The sequence below is a fragment of the Botryllus schlosseri genome, chromosome 12 (genome assembly GCF_051294905.1).
Source record: "Botryllus schlosseri isolate E-star chromosome 12, Bs_hap1, whole genome shotgun sequence".
Lineage (NCBI taxonomy): Eukaryota > Metazoa > Chordata > Ascidiacea > Stolidobranchia > Styelidae > Botryllus > Botryllus schlosseri.
The window spans coordinates 21,645,476-21,670,394 of NC_137247.1; the positions used below are offsets into that span (position 1 = coordinate 21,645,476).

The following is a 24,919-nucleotide window of genomic DNA, read 5'->3' on the forward strand; positions in this document are numbered from 1 at the left end:
TTAAAAAAAACACAGATTTTTTAGAAGGCCTCTGTTTAAAACATGTTTTAAACAAAGTGTTTTAAACAACCATTTGTTTTAAATGCAACCCAAATTCCGAATCTACAGTGTTGTTGAGACATCGTCGACATAACAGTATATATATATATCTTTCTCTGTATTTATGGCGAACAAGAACTACTCTTACTCGACAACATGATCCTTGTAAACCTACGGAATAAAGAACCATGAGACTCAATTCTGCGTTGATTGTAATCAAGAAAAATACACGAGCGCACACTGATATGAGAGTGGAACACCTGTTACAGAATCGTCGTTTACAACCCAACTATACACGTATGGGTATCAGCAATTGGAAAGCCTCTCGAAATTACGCTCACAAATATGGGCGGATTGATAGAACAAGCCCATACACTGCTGACAGAAGATTACATCAAGAACTTTGCGATTTTTTCAAAGGCGCCCTGAGAAGAATCAAACCTAACAGAATAGGTCTACACTGATGAAAATCATGATCCTATCATCAGTTCCTAATAATCGTTCAAACGTAGCACACCGATTAATGTAGCGCAGACTGGAAAATATAAAGAAAGTAGGCCACGCCCTAATATTGATTGCGCGGGGATGTGTAAATTACATTATATCATACATAATATACTATAAACGCGAATAAAAAAAATGTACACAAAACAAACTAGGAATAAAGGACGCTTGCAAGCGAGGTGGAGGCTAGAGTAAAAATTTGACAGGAACAAATATTTTCAGTGATGAACCTAGGTCGCATCAATGCCGAGAACAAAAACATATTTAAAATAGACTCTGCCACGACCCAGCTTGCAAGGAGCATCATAAATAATTTTATCAATCACTCAAAAATTTCAGCACCGTTCACCAAAACACACGCAAGTCTAACCCCTACGAATGTGAAACGTGTAACAGGCAGTCCTAGCGTACCGATGACCGTACAAGAGCCGACTACGTTTGAGTCCTTGCACTATTGGTAATCTGGAAGAAACAGCCCACGACTGAAGTTAACCACTGGTATGGCGAATACTCATGGAACGTAAGTGTTGAAGAATTTCATGGAACGTAGGTCACGAAGCTACCGAAGACCATTCATCTTGAAGACTATGGAAATGAATACTTAAATCGTCAATAGTAACACTTTCACGATTAAATTGAGTCATGATGGAAAAGCGTGACGAGAAAATTATAACTCTGAATACATTACTAACTCTCCTTATTCGGGTTAACGCAGAAGGCAGTTCAATGACACGTTACTGTAAATTGATTGATCCGTCTCGTTGCAAAAGGTCATTATGGCTTTGCGCAGGCACCACGGTCAATCTCTGCGTGACATATGTTAAGAAACCGCGTGAATGCACAAAAACCAAATCGATTTGTACAAACTCACAAACATGATTCCCAAATCCCACAAACTGCGCCACTCTTTAACGGTTCAAAGCCACCGAAAACCCACCGGGCAAAATTAAAACCCAACACACGAGAAGGCAGATAAATACTGGAAGAAATGAGGATGTCAAGCCCAACAGACGATGATTTACGGAAGCACAAAGCGTTGACGACACAGTAAAAAACGATCTGAAGTCAGGAAGGTACCGATTTGTGAAGACTGAACAGGTCGTAAGAATGTACGCGAGGCGGGTAGGATCACAGAAAAAAGGCAACGACGTAACGTTCGCGATTCGCAAACGATTACGAAAAAAAGTACGCGGTAATTACAGTGTAAATTACAAATACAAGCGATTGCATCGATCGAAGCGAAATAGTACTATCGAGAATGTATAAACGTGACTGTCGATTACGGAAAATTCGGGCAGAATCATTCGGTTTCCGATTTCACTTTTCTCCGGTTCAGAGCCCTTTGAAGCTCGTCCTGGTCGTTCTTTTTGTCATTCACGTAGGATTTCTGAACCGTAATCTGGCTGTAGACGCGGGCGCCGTCTTCCTCGCACACCTTAAAGTGAATGTGCATGTAATAGGTTGTAGAATTCAGAATTGGTCCGTATTCAAATTTTTGAGTAGGCTATACGGCTGTGGAGTCTGTTCACTTTAACACTGACTTAAACCATTTCCGGAAATCAGGGGTTCCCAACCTTTTTTACACCGCCACGTAGCCCGCCTTTGAAAATTTGCGAGATCAATGCCCCCCACTCATTTCAACTTTCAGCTTTCCAGGTTTCATCGACTCGTCAGTTAAAACAGTTGAACATAAAACACACTGTGGCTTGCGCACTCATTTGTCATGTAGATATCTATAGCCAAGTTCAAGACAACAATGATCATGCTGTGAGAAACTAACTGACCTGTAAAATCGAACCTAAAATCTTCTCAAATGTTAGTAAAGTCTAATTGCAGTCACACAAGTCGCCAAGTTTCAGACGTAGGTGCTGGACATTCACAAACTTGAATTCTTTATGCGGCTACATTTCTTTAAATTAAAAAATAGGTTGATTCACTTGGCAGTAATAGTAACTAAAAATAATTCACAGGAATATAAGGGTTGGAATCGGTGTTCTGTGGGGATGATAGTAGGCGTCGGAGCAGGAGTTGAGGTCTTAAAAGTTTCCGGGGTAAACGAACTCCACAGCCTTGGCAGCAACGCTGTCTATGACCACCTCAAAACACTCAAAAGCAACTGTTCGCTCAAGTCGAGTTGTCTACAAAATGACACGGTCTATTCTCACTCACCATTTTCAACTCCTCCTTGGTCAGAGTGAACAGTTGAGCGCCGGTGAGCACGCCGAGGCTATCGACTGTGAGCGAACTGAAGCCCAGAGACTCGAGCCACTGCTTCACGTCGGATTTCGACGAGTCGGCAGTGATCTTCAACGAAGCGGCGTTGCCTGAGAACAAAAAATTACAAATACATGGGATCTGGCAGTCAGGTCAAAGGTCAGGTCGAGTGCCTCAGTGCAGGGCTGCGATGACTCCAGTAGAGAAAAAATGAGGGGTTTGAAAACAATGGAGGGGTTTCGAATTTTTGAAAATCAAACAACATAGGTTTAATATATTAGCGTAAAGTACATGCGGAAATGACAATTACACAAGCTTTTTATGTTGATAAACTTGTGCGTATCAGTTTACCAAAGAGACTAGCAGTGCTGTCAATTAGAGAGTCCCTGATCTCTGGTGAACAATTGAATGCGCAATGCATAAGCAGGCAACTCGGCGACGATTTTTGCAAATCAAAATGTCCAAGTCTGTTGTGGAATCTGTTTCTTAATGGCACCGATTTCAGGCGATTCAGACCTTTCCAATCACTCGAGCCTTAACATACATCTTTCGATCGTTAGGTTTCAGCATTACCGGAAATCAATTAGGCATGTTCAAGTTTGTTGGCAGACATTCGATGTCGCATGTCACTCTTGAGCCAGTATGACATAATCGCTAATCAGTACGACATTCTCTCTACTCCAAACCATGGAGCCATATTAGAGCCCAAAGCATGCGAGGCTCGTTGTAGATGGAATCATTCATGCCAGTGATGATATTGTGTATACCGTGCCCGTTTCACACGGTTGTTCAGGTAGGCGGTGATATCGTGCGCACTCGGCCTGTTCTACGTGATGAATCAGGCCTGCGACTCTAGCGCGCACACGACAATCAATGACCTAGTTTCGCATAGAAATGAAAAACAATCTCAGTAGTTGGTTCTCGCTAATTGGCAATGTTACTTTGCAAAAACAGCTGTTAAGTACAAGTAGTTTTGAAAACATTACCACTTGAGCACTTGGAGAAAGTAGAAGCACCCTGTTACTGACCACCTCTGGCTATTTCCCATACCGCCGAAGTAGCATAATTGCATACTCGGAAAATTTCAGGAAAATACACAAGTCCACGCTTTCAAGTCACCTCTCTTCTTGGGAATGCTAAAATTCCTGCTTTGCGCCGACGAAGAATTCACCCGGCCTTTCAATTCCTCCGCGAGCTGGTCCATTTTGATGTTGCCCGTAGAAGGTTTACGCAGTTGCGCGTAGATCGCTTGCTTGTTGGCGTTCCCGTTCCCGTTGACTTGCGCCGGGGCCTGGTCCTTTCTCCTCGGCGAGAGCGGAACTGGAAGAGTTGCTTCGCGGTTATTTCAGAAACTTAACCCTGCGCGGCCTCTTATTGTTGTGATGATTCAATTGTTATGAGACGAAACATGACTTTAGCAATCGGTACTACGATGTCATAGTAGAATGAGAGATTTGTAAAGTTCAAATATGTGTATTTTATTCTACCTATTTCGTCGCATTTTGTGACAATGGTTGTTCATGACTTCACACAAATGTCATTTTCGCTAACGACGGTAGCATTATACATGTTTTGAATGTTGTAATATTACCACTCGCAGTTCCCGGGTCTCCACAATGGAAAATACTATAAAAAATCAATGAGAATCAATACCCCGTATTTTCCCACTTTCAGCTCTCATGGTTTCATTGAATCAGTAGTATACAATTGAATAGTATATTCATATTGAAATGAACCCGAATATTTTCGACTGACACTCCTCAGGGGTAATCGTCAGCAACTTGTAGACAATTCAAAAGAACAGCGTATATCAACAATCGCAACACAAAATATGTCACCATCACGAAATGTCGAATACAAGAGCGTTCAATGTACTATTTTTAGATGATACACGAACTCTTTTTGTTGACACAGCCTCGGCTGGTGTATTTTGATAAAAGTCAGAATTGTTGTAGATATTCAAGGCCAAGCTTAAGATGACTTTCATTATGCTTCTTTCTTTCAGCAGGGTAGCCATTGCGCAAATTGCCAAGTAAACTCAAGATCAACATGCGGCCTAATGCCACACTTGTAAGTATTTTCTAAAAAAAATGTAATCTATCTCTTCTGCTATAGTAGAGTAGACCTATAGTTGACGAACTTCTTCACGGGTCCCATCAGCCTCGTACTAGCTACCAATTTAGTTTGTTCACGGTCGACTAACTAATGCTGCTTCTAGTTCTAGTTGCGCATTTTGAAAATCAAGTAGTTTGCAAAAGTCTGGGCCCCACGAAAAAGGCTCACGGCTCACAGCCCACAGTTTAGGAGCACCCCGTACTAACGCAACACTCAAATCGAGATACCCGGAGCAATCTTGGAAGGCGGCGGAGGCGCTTGCGGTGCGGACGGCACTTTCGGAGCAGGCGGGGGTGCCGGAATCTGAAACAAGCACGCTCAGTGAGCACCTGAGCAACCTCGCAAACTGACGGTTTCACATACCGTCGGCGATTGAGGGGGTGGTGAAGCCGTGGCCCCCGAGTAGGCAGATTCGGAGCCGTTGGAAGAAGGCGATCTCGCGTGCGACATCAACACCATGTGGTTGCCTGGCACGAATCCAGTTTGACCTGCGTGGTAACGTTACTTTTCATCAAGAGGCTTTTTTGTCAAAAATTTTCAGCATAACCAAATCAGGAACAGAATCAGAATTGAAGCTACACAATTCTTTAAAAATTGGATTAGATTGTGAATTGCTCAATTCGGAAAAAAACTACACAAATAAAGTTAAGTTCATATCAATTTTGATTTCATTCTGGTAAGCCTAAGATTATGCAGCATTTTCAGGTAAACCAGAACTAAGAGTAGAATTAAAATGAGCGCATAGAACCATTTCAAAAACCTGATTACTAGCATTTCACTCTAATTGGTGCAATTCGGCAACCAGCATTATCTAGCTGCCCGAGTCTGATGTATAACGGATAGCTTATTTGATGCTAAAACCATAGTGAGCGTCATGGTAGCACAACTTAACGGTCCACATATATTAAAATTTACAAGGCGTGAAACTATATGCAAGTTATCAGCCAGACAGGCTTTAGTGGTCGAAATACTACTAGATATAGGAGTCCATAATACGGAAGATTGTGCTGGACAAACAGTGCCAGAAAAATGTCGGAAAGTGCAGACGACCAGATCAAATTTTCAAACTTCCAATATATGAAGTCATTTTCAATCAACATGGAACTCAAAACGCAGAGGGCATGAGCTGTCAAATAAACACATGCACTACAAAACCACAATTAAAAATTTCTATGTACAGAGATCAGGGCTTAAGTATTATACAAACGACCAAATGGTTCTTCCTTGGAATCAAAGTCATTACGATTAAGCGCAGTCACAATGCATATAAACTTAACGATCATGTATTACACATTTCATACATTTACAGAGTCCCTTGCCCTCTTAAGCCAGGGAATTACGTGGTTGTGGGGTTGATAAAACAGTCGTAAAACGGTATCTGTATTTGCTGTTCAAACATGCTTAGATGCGAGTACCAGTTGCATCTCCATCGTGATATGGGCTTGGGGAAAATCGAGAACCTGGTTCATTTGATTCCGCGTTGCATGTTAATGTGCCAGTAGAGTCGAGTATATAAATACTATTTGTGGCATTTATTATGACACCGTATCAGTGCTAACGACTTGAAAAGTTACATGCCGCCAGGAAAATGATGTTCAAGCATTCTTACAAGTCACCAAAAATGTTATTTTCTTTAAATTTCGTTGCACTCTGCGACCATTGTGACGTAGAGAAGTACTTTACAAATGTCGTTCCGTTAATATTGTTAGTCTTGCGCAACGTGTATTTCGATGCTGATGTATCGCTAACCGAAGTTCCAAGGCTTCCATGGCGTGAATATTATACCGAAACTGTATTTTCCATTGATGAATAAATACTCTCAGTATGAACGTGTACATTTTTGTTACTTACAAAGGTCTAATCGAGCAATAGGCTGCAAGTAGATTTGAGCTTTCAGAGCCATATGAGCATGGATCATGGGGGAAGTTCAAATATGCACCTTTTAATCGACCGCAAAGACTATAATACCAGTTTTACACCACATAAATATAATTTGGTATAGCTTTTCAACCATACCATACCACTTTGTCAAAATGCCATGGGTCATGACGACTTTTTAGAAATGTCATGTTTTCGATGCTGTTATTCATCCGATCAAAGTTTAAAGGGTTCCACACATATAAGGTAAAATAATTCTCAATTCAAATATAACTCTTACTGATTCGAGTGAGGCGCTCCAATCATTGTGCCCACCGCTGCTATCGGGTCAATGCGTCCTGAAGACACTATCAAACAGAACCCACCTTGATTATTCTTGACTCTCCACCACTGCTTACTGTCATCCAGCACTTCCAGCATTTCGTCTCTCCGAACGCTCAGCTCATTCTTGTTCCGCGCAGGATAGTCGTACATGGACCTGCACGTCTTGGTCGTCACCGCATTGTTATTCTGATTAGGTGCGTTGATATTCTGATTTCTGTGGAATATGGTACCACTGGTGATTAGTTGTGTGTGGAAAAGCAACATTAAGATACGGAAAATTCAGTGAAATATCTAAATGTCGCCAAAACTCCAACTCTACTATTTCACAGCTTTGCATATATTACGACAGGGCCAGCTGTCCGGGTGAATTTTTCACACCTCATGTCGCGATACTGATATACATAGGTTGAGATGATGAATGTACAATTCAGCGTTGGTAACTAAGTCGCAAGGTTCTGAGTCACAAGTCAACCTCATTTCTGTAGTTTTGACTCGAGTCTGAGTCATAGTGTTGCGACTCTAGTCCAAGTCATTCTTTTCACTGTCGAGTTTTGAGTCCAATCAGCTAGGCTTCATACCACTTTTTCAACTCTGCTCGAGTGATACAGAATGGCTTACATTCATAATATCGTAATTTAGTGGTAACTCAGTGGTTACAATTCTGGTCCTTCAAGCCCGAGTCACAGGTTTGAATCATGAAGGCTGCTTCCTAAGAAACCAGTCGCTCGTTAGCAAAATCGGTGCAGGCTACTTTCAAACTGTTGAGATGCATCTCGGCAACTGATGCAGAATGACAAATAATACTACAGGCGGGTGCAATTTCCAAAAATTATATTCAGTTAGCGTGATAAAAGGGTTATTTATCACGTAAAGTGACACAAACTTATCCTAAACCTACATTCTACTTCACCAAATCCAAACCAGTTTGCGATCTTCAAAGAACGAAATTCCTAACATCCTTTTTACCTGTTTCATTATTATACTATCGAGCTATCGTTTTCCAAATTAAAACTCATTACCCATATTCAATGACCATGTTTTCAGCGAGATTTCCAATAACAGTACCATGTAAAGATCAATAGAACGATAACGTCACAGGAACAAAGTCATCTCGCAATGATTTGATCAAATGGGATCGGTCTATTTAGATTGTTCATATCAATCATGATATCATAGTTCACACGTTGAACGTATTTAGGTGGATAATGGTTAACAGAAAACTCTGACCACCACAAATTGATTGCAAAAAATTGGGCAGTCTTGTTTTCGAAGTGGAAATAGCGTTATTACATGCTCTTGGGAAGAGAGACAGGCAAATTTTTACCTTAAATTTCATGTTTGTGTGATTCCAATTTTAACTCACTAGCGGCACGTAATGAACAAACCAAATCAAATTAAGGTGAAGCCATTAATAAAAACCCGACAGCGATTACATTGCCATCACGTGTCTCGGAAACAATCAAATATTAATATACTTTGATTCGCCACGCTTGTGGCTCTGAATGAAATATCCGAATGAAGTGTGAAAGTCCCGTAGGCTTATCACGATACAACGTGACATGGCATATTTATCTAGCAACCAGCCTGATATGACACTGTACTGTTAAGACCACATTCCTCGGTCACATTTCACAATCCGATGTTTGCACAACTTCTACTGACTGGCGAAAGACGCGTCTTCGAGTACGGAGTTATGAAGGACAGTTTCCGAATCCTTCCAAGTCCAATTGACAGCTGCCGAACACGTATGTTATATGTTGGAAGCTCAGAAATGCTAATATTGCAGGAGTCGTAAAGTTGAATAGTTAATATGTAACTTCAAAGATGGGACACGATCCTCATTACGTCTCAACAGTATAAATGATGTGGAATGTCCAAATACGTACCTTTTAAGCGACCGCAAAGAATATACGGTAATTAGAGTTTTATATAATATTCAAAGAATATATGGTATTTGTTTTCAATCATACCTATTTCCTTACAGTTTATGACAATGCTGTGGATAGATCATGACTTCACAGTTATGATGCGGCCAATCGAAGCTTACGGTCATCCACAGTGAAAAATAGTATCAAAACTATAATTCTCATGGATCAGTTACCTCATAGCCGCAAGGTACAACTGATTTCAGGTGTTGAGACCATTCTCAGAACTAATAATATTCGAGCACTCCGATCATTGTGTTCTGCCCAAGTTACAATCACAAATCACTGCTGCACAACAGGTTAACACTCAGGGACAGATCATTTACAGCCACTCGGGAATGGACACTTTGGATAGAACAATCTATCATTTAACCATACAAATTGTAGAGGCCGTGAATATTCACCGCAACAGAATATAGCTCTCACCTCTGCACGTGCATCACAACATGCTGCTTGAAAGCTTCACTCGAGTCTGAAGCCTAGGAATACGAGAAATGAAACATACGATTACTTCTATCTAAAACGAATCCTGAGACCAGTGGTTCTCAAAATGGGGGTGTGAAAGCATCTGAAGGGGGGCGCGAAGTTGTGGTCTACTGAAAAAAAGTTTGCGCGCTCTGCGCGATTTAGCCCCAATTCATATTGTTGCTCTGTGTATAGTCCGAATTTCATATTTGAGAATTCTCTCATCAGCAGTCATAACCTTCCATGCCATCAAGATTAAAACTATCCGTTGGCATTGCCAGCGTTCTGGTTTCATTTCGTGATAGGGGGGAGGCTAAAGAGGGCGTGTCTAAACAGGTGGGAGAACCACTGCTCTAGACCTATATTACACAAATATGGCTACACGATAATGCCAGGGGTTATGAGAATATATAAAGCTTTCGTATGTAAACAAAGAGATATTATATAAATTCATTTTGTTGAGGAAAAAAACTGACACTGACCTACATGTAAAAAGAAGAAAAAACACATTTTACATTGAAAGAAATCGTCATTGTTGAAATAAATCTATTTATAATATCTCCATCACCAACTATGATTTTCATGGCAGCACTGTTAGCTTTAAAATCTGACACATGTGGCGTTATATGTATTAAAATGTAATCTATTATCAAGATTGGATCAATTTTTCATACAAAGACATACAAATCTTCACCATGACAATTTGTTACTAAATAGAACGTTATCTTTATTGGGAACTGTAGCTACTTTGGATGTATGATCAACGAGCATTTTAGTGAGCTGGCATCAGTTCAATGTTGACACACCGTCCTCAAATGAAATGACGACTGCTATCGGAATGTCGTGTTTACACAAGACTACAACATTACTTTTATCCTGATGTATGTGCATATCTGTTCATGGATCGTAACATATGCCTGTAAAACTTGTAGGATACATTGATATCAACATGCTTCCCCAACTCAAACACAGTAAGTGATTTCACAAGGAAGGGGTTGTTCTGAGCTCAACTAATGGGCAGTATTACACAAGAGAGTTCACAGATGTTATCTCTCAAATCCCCTTGTACAATATAAGAACTACACCAGACAGGACAGTATGGCATTTCCCATTGTAGAAGTTCCAGTACTCCACACTTAACACAAGCATGCTTCAAACGTTTTTTTCATGTGTAGGCAACATATTTGATAATGCCATAGCATCTTGAATTGCTATAAGGCCTATTAGTGACTGTTTTCTGTACTTTTATCGGGAAGAAAAGCAAACATACATTGTCTTGCTGCATTAGAATGTACCAACTACCCAAATTTTCGAATCCATTGAAAAGTTAGCATCGTATATCGTTGATGCATTAACATATAAATTGACATATATGTCAGCACAATATTTACATCAAGCCGCCAAGTCGTAAGTGAAACCTGTGATGCACAGATCCCAAATTCAGGGTCCGTTTTTATTATCACAAGCTAGATCGCAAAATTTAATTTGGCCGGTGCCATATTTTAAGGTCTGATAAAAAAAACTGTAAAATTTGGACAAAATTCACATCAAGGCACCCTCGCATGTATCATTGACACATTTTGCAACACACAATAATCCCAAAGCGCAGAGACCATTGAATATTTCATGATGCATAATTAATCGCGATGACATTCTGCCACTCGAGCACTTGCGGTCTCCTACAATACAGCAAATATACGACATGGCTTCTTTATATTGCATTCTAAATTTGCACATCGAGAAAAGCACAATAAAACAGTCATAGAAACTGTGCTCTCACATTTAGATCAAACACCTAGCAAGAGAACGACATTGGTGAAACATTAACTAACTATATTACATCTACTTACTTTGCCGTCTCAATATCACGAGCAAAAGTCCGTTCAATGCCGGGATTACATAATGATATCTTCCAGATGTCTATTAGTTAGATACTCTCATTACGAAATTGAAATCAATTAAAAATAGGTACAAATTGTCAATAGTAAACGTCCTAGTACTGCGTTTCTTTTCATTCACACACCATGTTTGTTATCTAAATAGCAGCAAATGTAGGTTTAATGGTCGTCTCAGTTGTATGACTTTACTGCAATCATCATATTTTTGCAAATGCCAGTGAAATATGATAATAGCAGCGCAAAATCAAACATGTAAAGATTCTGCAAACGCACTGGAATGCGGACACATTTCTGCAGATTCCGTCCTGATTTAACACTTGTATACCGCTGGTCCTTGAATGTGACTATACCAGATCAAATAGTCATAAAAAAACATGGAATATGCTACATTGACGATAGCACATTAATTCATGATCATGATTACAAGAGTGCATTTTTGAGCACACATATTATCACATATTGAACACAAGTGTCAGTTAACTGACGAACAACAGTACAAGATAATGGCGGTTTATCAAGTATGGAAGATATTACGGCACTTGGACCATAGAAATTTTCACTGTACCAGTAAGTAAGCTATTTACCAAGAATCGATAAAATCAACATGAAATCTTTTGTGCTGGTATATGAAGAATGTGAAGAACAATAAACAAGTTCCAGTCATATTCAACGGAGCTTATTACGGAGAGTGGTAACAAATAGAATTCAACCGCACTAACTCACCCTGCGCGTTTCCGCCACGCGGTCCGCCTGATTCTGAACGATTGCCGCGAATTCTCGAGCCGTCTCTTCGTCCACGGCGCTCGCGCCGAGAATGGGAGGTGGCTCCCAGCCGTTGCGGAACGTTGGGACGTAGGGTTGGAAGAAATGCGCTTCGGGAAATTCTTGCCTGACAAAATATTCCAGTTGTGAACTGATGCCTGAGAAATAGGGCTGGGCAGTGTACACGATAAATGGAGTATTAGTCCCAATACAATCCAAATCCTAATCCGTTCAGAAAAAGATCTCTAACCCTAATCAAATCCTAATGCGACAAAACTTCGCAAATCCGTTTTTTTGAAATCCTAATCCTAAACCATGCTCATCGGCGGTAGCCCGTGCAATTAAAAAAAAAGAGTTATTTTTGAGCAGCTCGACTGTACTGGTAGTAGGATCTGGTGAAAATCAGTCTTATCTTGATCATGACCGCATCTGGCCAGCACTGCACGACACTGAAAAATCAGGTTTCACGAAATTTGTTACTGTAGAAAAAGGTCAGCACCTTGTTTTGGTCCAGAAACCGCCCAAGTTTCTCAGAATCTCCGCTTCGGGAGTCGCCAGACAGTTGAACAGCATGTCAACGGTGTCTTTCGTGAGCAAGGGACTGTCGACCGATCTCGGTATGTCGTACCCTCCGCAAGCTCGGATGCACATTTGCAACGGCGTGAATAAAAAGTGAACGATTTGCACGGCGTTCGGATTGTCGATGCGCCCCTTCAGTTTTGCCTGCGAGGGAAAAAATTGCGAGATAACTTCCCGCATATCGCCAAGTGTCACGTCATTCGGAGCTCACGGTAAGGTTGAAGCTGAATTTAAACTTTCGAAATACGTCGATGAACGTGTTTTGCGGCGGCAGTTTGGAGCGAAGGGTGAGCATCCCCTCGCCTCCCTTCTTACGGCTTTTGCTTCTGAAAAATTCAAACGATACAGACGCCAGATAATTCAGGTCGTCTAATTAGACTAATTGGAGCGTAACGTCGCTAATCTGATTCTAATCTATTTAGTGAAATGCTTCATTGTAAACGATTTCTCGTTTTCCTCGAAATGCTGCAGAGATAGAGAGTCTTTATTTAAATCCAACCAAAACACACAAAAATAAAAAGACGGCAGTGATGGTGGTACAGAAAATATGCATGCACAGTATTCGGTATCAGATAGGAATGATCGATAAGACCGTGAAGGTCAACTAGTCTGATGACACCAGCATCAAACAGGTTCACTTCACTCTATACAGTCTGGCTGTAAAAAATGTTGGTTAAAAAGGAAATTACATAAGTAAAAGTAAACGATGGTTGGTAGCAAATGATCAATGAAGCAATGTCTGGGCAAGGTAGGACAGCAGTGTTAATATACCGACAAGAGGTGACTAATTAGGTCTTTTTTTAATTCATTGTAAGACAATTCACGGATATATCACAGAGAACTGTGCAATGCGAATCCACTAATCCAGTCAAGCTTCTTGATTCATACAAGGGCTGTTCAAAAGAAACTTTTCCTTCAGATTACACTAGCTACTTGATAATATTGTGAGGTTGGTTATAAAAACGCTACACACCAACTTCGGCTCCATTCCAACCAGTAGAAGCGAGATTCATGCAGTTTTGAATTTATCATTAAAAAACAAAAAAATAAAATTTCAAAATTTTTCTGTCGACCCCATAAAATTGTTAGGCTGTCAGTAGAGATGATGCACACCAAATTCTGCTCAATTCCAACCACTAGAAGCGAAGTTATTGCAGTAGAAAAATTTCTAATTTCAGGATTTTATAATAAATAACGAAAGAATTAGTCTCCGTAAATACTATTTTATTCAAATCCAATTTTTTCTGCTGCAATAACTTCGCTTCTAGTGGTTGGAATTGAGCCAAATCTGGTGTGCGTCATCTCTACTGACAGCTTAACAATTTTAAGGGGACGACAGAAAAATTTTAAAATTTTATTTTTTTGTTTTTTAATGATAAATTCATGAATTTCTACTGCATGAATCTCGCTTCCACTGGTTGGAATGGAGCCAAAGATGGTGTGCAGCGTTTTTATAACCAACCTAACAATTTCATTGATTAGCCAGTGAAATCTGAAGGAAATTTTTTATTTTGAACTGCCCTAATTCACATACATTTGTTATTCTGGTGCTGCTGAGAGCGAGGTGATTTGATAGGAACTGAACTCGATTTTTATTGTAATTTCCTTCCGTTTTTTCTAATCCGGAATTCAACTCGTGAATGCAGTAATTTTAATTCTGTCTGATTTGCGAAAATTTCCATGGCCCTATTTTAATTGTAATCCAATTTCTGGTTTTCCTGGAAATGGTACGGAAGAACTGTATCGCACGAAACGAGCTTAATTAAGCAGAACTTGAGCACAAATTTTTGTCGCATTACTTTCTAAATTTCTTATTCAATTCGATTTTGAAGTTTTCGCAAATTCAGTTATTCGAATTCTAATCTAATATGAAAAGAAAACAGTGCAGATAAAATTGGACGCGATTAGGTGCGTACTTGCCGCTGCCTTTTCTCCGTGATAGCTCTTGCGCGGCCTGCGCGGATTTCTGGATTCTCGCCGCAAAGAATTCTATGTCGTCCAACGCGTGGTTCAGAATTTGCTGTCAAGAAAAGATGAATGGCTGGATCGTGGCACAGAACTTGAAGACGGCTTTCGTAACAATATCCATTGCAGGAATATAGCCTATATTATATTTAAGCTCAGAGACTGGAAGTATGTTGTTGAATTGTAAAAATGGAGAACTTCATGATCTGTAATTTTGAGACGCACAGGAATTAGGCAGTCACACAGAGAACGAACTTTGTATAGTTGTCAGCCGATGTTATGAAGGAAATATGTCTTACACGCCAAGGTGGTTTAGATACGGCGTTCAACAGAAGATGTTCAATCAGGATATTCATGTCCAAATCGGGCATAGTGTATTCTATTTCTTTAGGACAGAAATAGATCGTTCTTTTTCCTATGTATTAAACATGACCATCACCAATCAGTGTGATGGTGATGTGATGATCGGCTGACAACTATCTAAAGTTTGCTCTCTAAGTGATTGCCTAATCGTGTCGAGCAAGTGCAACGGTGAAATTATCGCGCCATAAATTTTGTCAACGGGTTAAGAAACGATGACGGGCAGCCGAAGCGTGAAGGTCCTGTGGAAATTTTAATAAATTGCAGCTTCATTACGGTGGTGTTCTGAAGAAAATGGCTGCGGCCTACACTTCTTTTTTCATTTTGCCCTTCAATTTGAGACCACATCATTTTTTGAGCGCAGTGCCCCTTTAAATATATAACCTATTCCTGCGATGGATACTGCTATGGAAGAAAAGATAACATGAGCGATGCACAGAGATTATCAAAGTAGTCAGCGTCGTCCTCGCTAGTCGAGTAAAAGTGAAGCCATGAATTTCTCCTTAATTCCAGACGTAGGTGAAGCCTACTGATTTCACAGACATGCTCAAACTACTTCACCAAGTACCGGTATTAGTAAAAAATGCAAAGTCTGACAATCATTCAAGTAAGCGGTTTCAAAAAGTAGATTTGGTCCAGGGATCGTATTTCACAGTAAATCTGAGGTAGTGCTCCCATATTTTGACCTCCAGAAAGGAGGACAACAAAAGTGACTAACACGGAATGGAAAATTGGTGATTCTTATATCTATACAGCTAATCATCAGTGTTGACGATAAAAAAGGTCATTTTTCCGACTCGTCGTCTGTGTTTTAGGCCAACATTTCACGTCCTTATTGGCCTTTTTGGACATTTTAGGCTAAAAAGGTGGACAAATTGCTAAAAAGGATGTTTGGGCAAAGGGAGGACCTTTCTTAAAAAAGGAAGACATATCCATGTCAGAGGCCGCCGACTTTGTAAATTGCAATATATTCATCTTCGTTGCCAAAGCAAACAACCGATTTCATCACTAACGAGCACAGTCTTTAATTACGGTTATGTATTTAGCTTCCATGATACAGGGGCTATTTCAAGCAGTTCTGATGACAATTTCACGGCAGGCAGTTTTGCCAAGAAAACTGTTTGGGTGGAAGTTGAAGTTTTCTAAATACATAACACCTTAAAAGGTCAAAGGGGTCCAAGTAGCAGGTACAGTACTCGAGGGTAGGTTGCACCACGGCCTACTAAAAACAGTAGGCCATGATTGCACTGAAAAAAAACAGCAGAACTTCCTTAACGGCATCTGCTGTCTCTGCGAATTCAAGATGCCAACACAGGATAAGGAACGCAAATGCAACTCTGACATAACTAGCTATGGTCGACCAACAGACAGCTGGCATCAAGAACCTGGGCTACAGAATGTAGGCAATAGCACTTTCCATGTAAAATATTCATCAATCACGTTATTTGATCGAGAAATAGAATTGGATTATTTGCGTTCTGAAAATTAATTATTACAGGCGATGGGTAAATTAGATTATAGCCTGTGCAGCAAAGTGGAAACTATAGATTAGTAACCTACTGATCGATACGAAACTCCTGCAAATTACCTTCTAGTCTCTCTAATTGCTGAGCAACCTAAAAGTAGCCAAGTCGCAGTGCTCAGCTGGCGACCGGAGCACTTAATTTGAATATATATTGCCGATTTTCAGACTTTGAGGCCTGTTTCGGGGTGGTTCCATTGCACTGACGAGATTTTAATTTGTATTTTCGGGATCAATGAGACACTAGCATTTGATTAAGACCAATTATATTAAATTCCAGCGCTAGGGTTGCCAGCTACAGCACTACCGAATTACGCTACTTTTAGATTGCTCAGTAGGGCTGTTCAAAATCAATTTTTTCTCTCAAATTTCACTGGCTACGTGATAAAATTATCATGTTAGCTAAAACAACGCTGCACACCAAATTTGGCTCAATTCTAACGAGTAGAAGCGAGATTCTTGCAGTAGAAAATTTTGAATTTATGATATAAAAAATAAAGGACAAAAATTTTAGATTTTTTTGTCTACCCAATAAAATTGTTAGGCTGTCAGTAGAGATCATGCACACCAAATTCGGCTCAATTCCATCCACTAGAAGAAAAGTTATTGCAGTAGAAAAATTACTAATTTAATGATTTTATAATAAATAAAGAGATAGTCACTGTAAATACTATTTTATTCAAATATAATTTTATCTACTGAAATAAATTCGCTTCTAGTGGTTGGAATTAAGCTGGATTTGGTGTGCATCATCTCTGCTGACAGCCTAACAATTTTATTGGGTAGGCAGAAAAAATTTGGAATTTCATTTTTTAGTTTTTATACGATAAATTCTAAACTTTCTACTGCAAGAATCTCGCTTTTAATGGTTGGAATTGAGCCAAATTTGGTGTGCAGCGTTACTTTAGCCAACATGATAAATTTATCACGTAGCCAGTGAAATTTGAAAGAAAAAATTGTTTTTGAACAGCCCTATTGCTCAGCAATTAGAGACACTGCTTGCCCAAGCGTAACCACCGAGAGTTGCATATCTATCCAGAGGTTAGTAAAATATTATGGAAACAGCAAGTAAATTCGGTAATGTGAGTGCCGCAATTCTGCAAATGACACTGCCTGTCAAGTTGGAAACCAGTAAACAACTCACCACGTCGCGGTTGATTTTCAAAGTCAATAGCTCTGGCGACACATTGTAATCTTGCCCAGTCTGGAATTCATTGGCTACAAAAATATGCCCTGATTGAGTGCTATAGGTCTAGCAGATAAGAATCAGGTGTACAAAATAATGAATCTGATTAGGACCATCAGAGCAGAGTTAATGTAGATACCTACACTAGGTCAACAAGAACCAATAATATTCGACAGTGATATCAACACCTTTTGATCAACTAAATGCACCTCATTTTAAATGGTTGAGAACCGAAAATCTTGACAGTTTTGCAGTTTTGTGATCAGACTAGATGACCTTCACGGTCTTATCGATCATTCCTATCTAATACCGAATACTGTGCATGCATATTTTCTGTACCACCACCACCACTGCCGTGTGTAATGTATTTTGGTTGGATGAAAATAAAGACTCTCTCAAACATGAAGAGTCTTTTCAAAGCTGTCATATAATAATTTGTTGAGGAGAGAACAAGTTGCGAAAATTGAATAAGGTTATAGGTCCATTAGAATGGGTACATGTAGTGAGTGGAACATAACATATAGGATTATATAGTTTATTTCTTCCTTCATATCAAATCCAAAACAACACAAGATAGTCACAATAGGAAATAAAGAAAAGGTGTTGGAAGGACAAAGCAAAGTTGAATAATCAACCAGCTGTTCTGTTCCTAAGCTTTTATTCGATTTCATTCCAGGAGCGAACAGGACAAATCGAACTTCTTAAACCACATGGAAATAAAATCATTGCAGTCAAAGTGATGAAGCATTTGATAGGCTTTATTTTAGGCTTTAATGATCAAACAAATCAGTACAGTGATTGTCATACCCTCAAATATGTATTAGTATAATAAAACGGAGAAGTAGCCTAGTGAAGTGTAAATTGATATCCATATCGACATATTAACGTACAACAAATGCATGATACAATGGGGAATGGACTAATAAGGCTCATGGACCTGAGGTAGGAATGACTGTTCAATTAGTTTAAATGCACTAATACCATGCTGTACAAACAAATACATACCTACAATATGAGTGCTGTAAAGATAGTGCAATACTCTCCTCTTCATTATAAGTGTATAAATAATAACATATAAAGTTTCTGACGAAATGTTTCAGGAATTTGGAGTGGCCATCATTGAATTCCAAGTTTTCATAGGGGCACCACATATAGGTGACTGCGCCACTTGTGTGCAGTGTTGGTTTTAGCTAGGGATGGGCATAACCTACCTACCCGAGTGATCGATTATGAATCAAGTAGGGGAATAGGCTTCCAGACGAGTATTCAAATGTTGACGTTATGACGTCACAACAGTATGAATGACGTGGAAAGATTAAATATGTACCTTTTCTGCGACTACAAAGAATATAATGCTAATTATAACCTACATTGCATGAAAGATTATTCCATAGTTTTTCCAGCATAGCAAAGGCCCACCTACGTCATTGCATTTTTGACAATGCAGTGGGTTCTGGGTTGATCACAACTCATGCCACTTCTGTTAATCTGTGAAGATGTGTACCACAAAATGCCTTCGTAGTGGAATCAAAGATGAGCATTTTTTTCAAATTTTTACATCATCTTTTCATTTTTGAGACAAGTTTTGGCCAATGGCCGTGTTTATGTTTATCTGATTGTTTCAAAGTCAACCGTGGCAGTGATATCACCCAAAGATTATGAAAACTTTACATTAAGTTAACTTTCTCAAAATGTGTAAAATGGACATGAGTTACCGTGATTCCGCATCACAATGTTTAGTAGGCTATGCTGTGATGTGACCAGTCGAGGTTTGCACAGCTTCACAATGGAAATAGTATCAAAACTACAATAATTGTTGATAACTTAATTTTTAGTGGCAAGGAGCATCTAATTTAAATAACCGAAAAAATGATATCTTACGACTCGACCCGAGTCATTAGGACTAATACTAGTTCCAATAGTTATAGCTGAAAAAAGTAAGTGCGTAAAAACCAGAATTTTGTGATATTGTGATATTTTTTGATACGATTGTTGATATACGATGTTCTTTTGAATTCTCTCCTAGTTGCTGACGATTACCCCCGATGAGTGTCAGCCGAAAATATTTGGGTCCATTTCATTATGAATATACTATTCAAAACCCAAAATATTTCATCGATACTCACATTGAGACAAGTTGCTCCAATTCTCGATCTTATCCCTCACATTACCGTCCTTCGAAGGAGGGGCGGGAGGTGGGTTCATGGGAGGGGGCGGTATGACGGAAGCTTGGACCCTTTCGCGCGTTCTGCGTAACGTGTCGGGCCGCGTTTTCCTCCCCTTTTTATCCTTACAATCGGCCAACGCGCTCTCGATGTCGGCTGCGATGATGTCCGCCTTGAAGAGGGATAGAATACAGAATAATTTGACTTGGGACTACAGACGTTTGTCGAGAAAAATATGAGATCCAACTGAATACTCACTGGAACCATGGGAGAATGAAACAGATGCATGTCCGGCACTTTTTGATCAGGTTCCTTGACGACCAGAGCGATGATTGAATAAGGTTCCGCCTCCCGCGCTTGAACATACTGTACCGACGTCATGGGAAAGTGTTCCAGCTCTTCCTAAATGGGAACACAACTGTGCAAGCGGACAACACATCAGAAATAGATTCCTGGACTTGTTTTTACGTATAACAGAGATTATCAATTTACAAGTATGCCATTAATCTTGCTCAATAACTACGAGCGTACCAAAATGCACATCGTAAGATCATATCTCACTGCAACATGAGCATAGATTTTGGAATCGAATTCTCGCAGTAGAAAATTTTGAATCATATAAAAAATAAAATACAAAATTTTTTCTGCCGACCCCATAAAATTGTTAGGCTGTCAGTAGCCTAGAGACAATGCACACTAAATCCGGCTCAATTCCAACCACTAGAAGCGAAGTTATTGCAGTAGCAAAATTTCTAATTCCATGATTTTATGATAAATGATTAAAGAACAAGCCACCGTAAATACTATTTTATTCAAATCCAAATTTTTCTTAGCAATATTTTTGCTTCTACTGGTTGGAATTTTATTTTTTATTTTTTATACCGTATGATAAATTCAAAACTTTATACTGCAAGAATCTCGCCTCTACTGTTTGGAATTGAGTCAAATTTGGTGTGCAGCGTTGTTTTAGTCAACATAATAATTTATCACGTAGCCAGTGAAATTTGAAAGAATAAATTGTTTTTGAACAGCCCTATTGGACATGGAATGTAAATTGATAGTGAACTTTCATAAAACTATCGAAGACAGGGTCAATATCGCTTGAACCGGTTGCAAAATCGGAATAAAACACAAATTTGTATTTCAAGATTACAAGTTGAACTTTAAAATGGGAAGCCAGAAGCCCACTTGTCTTACAGATGAAAACCAACAGATTTCAAGATATTTAACACAGCATGCATAATTTATTACATGCTACATATGTAGCATACACTGTACCATATTGAGCCCAGCTTCCTCGTCACATGGATTGAATGGTAGCTTTTCAAAAGCCAGTCGGTCAGCATGATATCAAACATGCGCCCAATTATCCAAACTTGATAACGTACCAGGAGGTTCAGTTATTACAATGGAATATTGAATTTGTACCCCAGGAGAAAGGACTCTCCGAGGAACAACCATGTTTATCTCAAAGGGAAGGTCAGCGTGACATCTGACACGAAGCTTGCAAGTTACCTGTGTGGCTTGATCAAAGACCTTCACCGCCTTTTCATCGACCTGCATCAAAGCTTCTTGAGTCCACACCTTTCCGCGTGCATCGAGCAGCTTCAATTTTCGGATTCCATCGTCAACTGTGGTTAGGCCGTCTTTCCGGTCAATGGAGTATGTGGTAAGATGCTGCATGTAGTGAGTCATTAGTAGTAAATAACACCCAATTACAGGATTAGTGTAAGCACAGATAGACTTGAAGCCACCATACACAACTTGCAGGTAACAATCACCAAAATATGTTTGCGTGTAAGTCACGAGGAATACACAATGCCGGCTACAACTACATGTTGTGGAATTAAGCATTATTATCAGCGATTACTGAATATGTAAATCATCTTAACAACAGTCACAGCGGGTTAACAGACCTTGGCGTTGTTAAGTATCATTAAAATGTCGTTCAGAATCACCATGAGAGCTATTGATGCAACACCCAAGTACTGTAGTACAAGAAACATTACAAAGGCTAATTGCATTCGAACCGAAGGTTTAAACAAGGCACACAATGTGTTTTTCCTAGTTCAGATTCGCTACCAGCAATGGTGGCGGGATCAAAATATTCACAGCATTGTCTGTGGTCAATATAGTTTATACCTCTCACAAACATATGTGGGCTATACTATGATTATGGTCTGCTTCATGAATGTGGATTGGAATTCAAGATACGATTTGGCGTGGACCAAGCTGAACTATTTCCATCCTATTTCAAGCACACAAATTTTTTTAAAACTATACAATGAATTTTTTGTACCAACTCTGAACAAGCTAGACGAAAATTACTGTGATTATACTGATTATTTACAAATTCAGTAATAAGTGTTTATTTTCAAGCATGACATGACACACTATCTACATCATAGATTGCATTCTAGTAGGCAAAAATGATATTTTATATGAGGGTGACAAAGCTAGAAATTTGCAATGCTTAAGAGGATGTTCTATCCGGGTCTTTTCAATTTCATTTTTGTCTTGAAGGACACATTCATTTATCAAAACTATCTGTGAATTTGACACCCAAATTAAACCCCCATTTCGCTCAAATGCCCAATCATGAATTCACATAAAACTGGGATGTGTAGAATGCTGGTTGATAGTGGTACGGTATATCGTCTTACTACACTAACAGGCCAAATTCCATTATGATAGTTTTGGGTTTTGCAAGCATAAGTTCACACACACACACACAATGAATGTTAGATGTCGCCTGCAATACTGGAGTAAAGAGCTTCTTGGAGGAACAGAACAATTGAATAGTACATATATTTCATTAACATTATTATTTATTTGATATCACACTGTGGTTCTTTAAGATGCGCATGGTGTGAAGAAATTGATTTAAATTAATGGAAATACAAGGTAAATAACATGCATAATGCCAAATATGCCATAGGTAGTTTTGCTATTGGTCTACAAGCCATAGAGATACAGATATATATATGTTTACCAATCATCAGTGTTGCAGAAACTGAAATTAAAATGTATTACTCATTCATCATGGACAACCCTATAAAATCAGGAGTCCAAATGCTCTTGATTCCAATATATATATACTATGCCACTTGACAATCATGATGCCCTGATAGCCAAACAGATTTGTTTTAGTATAGCACATACTAACACTTCAGAACTGCCATCAAAACATTGCGTGATCAGTTGTCAAATGTTACTACTAAGGCAGTCTGAATAAATTGGTATGACCCAGCACCAGCATATGCCTGACGGATGCACAAACATAGTCCCTCCATCCTGCTTCGTGGTCAATTTAACAATAGGAAATACTTTAACCAGAATTGTTTCCTTTAAAGAGGCTACAGCTTGACAAAATCAAATTGCAGCAAGACAAATTAATGTCCCTATAATAATCACAACTCAGAGAGGGACACAGACTTACGTCTAGAGCAAGGATTGTGACCCCCTTGTGACATTCGGTTGAATCATCGCATATGTCAACATAACTATAGATTTATGTTTACCCAGTACCAACATAACTTCTCACACTATAAATACCTTGGGGGAAAAATATCACATATTCACTTCATGAAATCTCACCTCTACATTGTATTGGGATATCTCACTGCTGTTCACGTGTAATTTCCCATACTGTTTCCTTTGTTCGTACACGGCCTTGGCAGATGGGGGTGCTGCACCGGCAGTGACGCCGTTCATCCCCGTCTGGCCAGGATTCGCATCACCATTCATCATTTCTCTTTTCACGATGAGAACATTATAAACGGGTATTAAATTTAGTCTTATGTAACACCTGGAGGGTAAGTAAAGGTCCATTCGTGCACACTTGTAGTAGAAATCAAATCCATACTGCCCAACAGAACAAACCTGCACTATAAATATTGGGTTTGCAAAATGCGCAACTACAACTATAGAATAACTCACTTTTCAAATCTCGCAGCTGGAATTGGAAATAATAACCGTTGAAAATTCACAACCAACTCAACTAAAACAGAACCAAGTAGATCAGCGGTTCCCAATACCAACCTTTTTCGACTCATCGCCCCTTATCAATCTCGACTCAAATTTTTGCCCCCCCCCCCATATTTACGGATCCGAGAAAGTGGACCTAAATATTTGGCAAAATTTATTCACCCAACTTTCATCGCTGGTGAATTTACTGAAAAAAGTCTATTTTTTTGATGCGGTAGGTGCTCGAAAATCGGCTGTTGACCTTTTTCGCCTCCTAGGCAGAATAAGCTCTTAACACAGCAAAAAAAAGATCTGCTGGTTCTAACATTTTGACCACTTGTTTCTCAAAATCCACATGTACAGTAGAACAGCAAACTTAGGCTACAGGAGAAACAGACAGACACACCTTACAGAACATAGGTTAAACTAAGCAATTGCTAGCTAGCAATGGCTGCAAGAACAGCTCACTGGTATGACAATGCATGTTAAACGATTTTTTAATGATAGGCAGCTAGAATCATTAAACTGGAACTAGCACTCAAAAAACCAGTAGGCCTATAGATAGGTGACTGTTAACTAATTTGATGGGTAATTTGTACAAATATGACAGTAGAAAAAATATTGAGAAGAAATTCCATCATCTCTAAGCTGCTCCAATGCTATACTTGCATATGATTGAATATGAATGAATGAATTCGTATTGAAGAGTTGAGATTGAATTCTCAAGACAGGTAGGCCTGTAGCCTAAACATTGAGAGCAGGGATCTGTGGTCAACTTCGCCCAAGCAGTAAAATGAAACTTAAGCCTTGAGTAAAGGGATGAATTTAATTTTACAACTGCAGAAATTGAATCGAACTCTTATTGCCTCTTCAACTATTACACCCATGCCATTTTTATAACAAATCATAGCACATAGTTCCTTGCAGGCTAGTAACACATAAATGTCATTAAAACTGGCTAGTTGAATGATGGCATGTCGATGGTATACTTTGATGGAATGCTTTAATTGCGTTTTCCAGATTACGTGGGCCTATATGCTAGGTATTATTGG

The 24,919-nt window shown here is 39.3% G+C and overlaps 1 protein-coding gene across 1 annotated transcript; it reads right to left on the bottom strand.

Moving 5' to 3' along the window:
• Positions 1 to 228: 228 nt before the first annotated feature.
• Positions 229 to 23,910, bottom strand: LOC145451492 (epidermal growth factor receptor kinase substrate 8-like). The gene is made up of 16 exons (XM_080329706.1): positions 23,499 to 23,910; positions 21,417 to 21,578; positions 20,160 to 20,303; positions 19,863 to 20,073; positions 17,695 to 17,768; positions 14,620 to 14,723; positions 12,915 to 13,029; positions 12,624 to 12,847; positions 12,086 to 12,251; positions 9,426 to 9,478; positions 7,116 to 7,288; positions 5,236 to 5,360; positions 5,100 to 5,175; positions 3,877 to 4,077; positions 2,713 to 2,867; positions 229 to 1,978 (listed from the first exon to the last, which is right to left on the bottom strand). Exons 1-16 carry the CDS (start codon positions 23,730 to 23,732, stop codon positions 1,844 to 1,846), a joined length of 2,352 nt encoding a protein of 783 aa, XP_080185832.1. The 5' UTR covers positions 23,733 to 23,910; the 3' UTR covers positions 229 to 1,843.
• Between the last annotated feature and the right edge of the window lie 1,009 nt (positions 23,911 to 24,919).

Excerpts from the sequence above, each read along its gene's own strand:
- LOC145451492 (XM_080329706.1), bottom strand. The coding sequence starts at position 23,732 with ATGGACCTTTACTTACCCTCCAGGTGTTACATAAGACTAAATTTAATA. Across the intron at positions 21,579-23,498 it reads TATCCCAATACAATGTAGAG|CATCTTACCACATACTCCAT; the intron begins GTGAGATTTCAT and ends CACTACATGCAG. Across the intron at positions 12,848-12,914 it reads AATTCAGCTTCAACCTTACC|GCAAAACTGAAGGGGCGCAT; the intron begins GTGAGCTCCGAA and ends TTTCCCTCGCAG.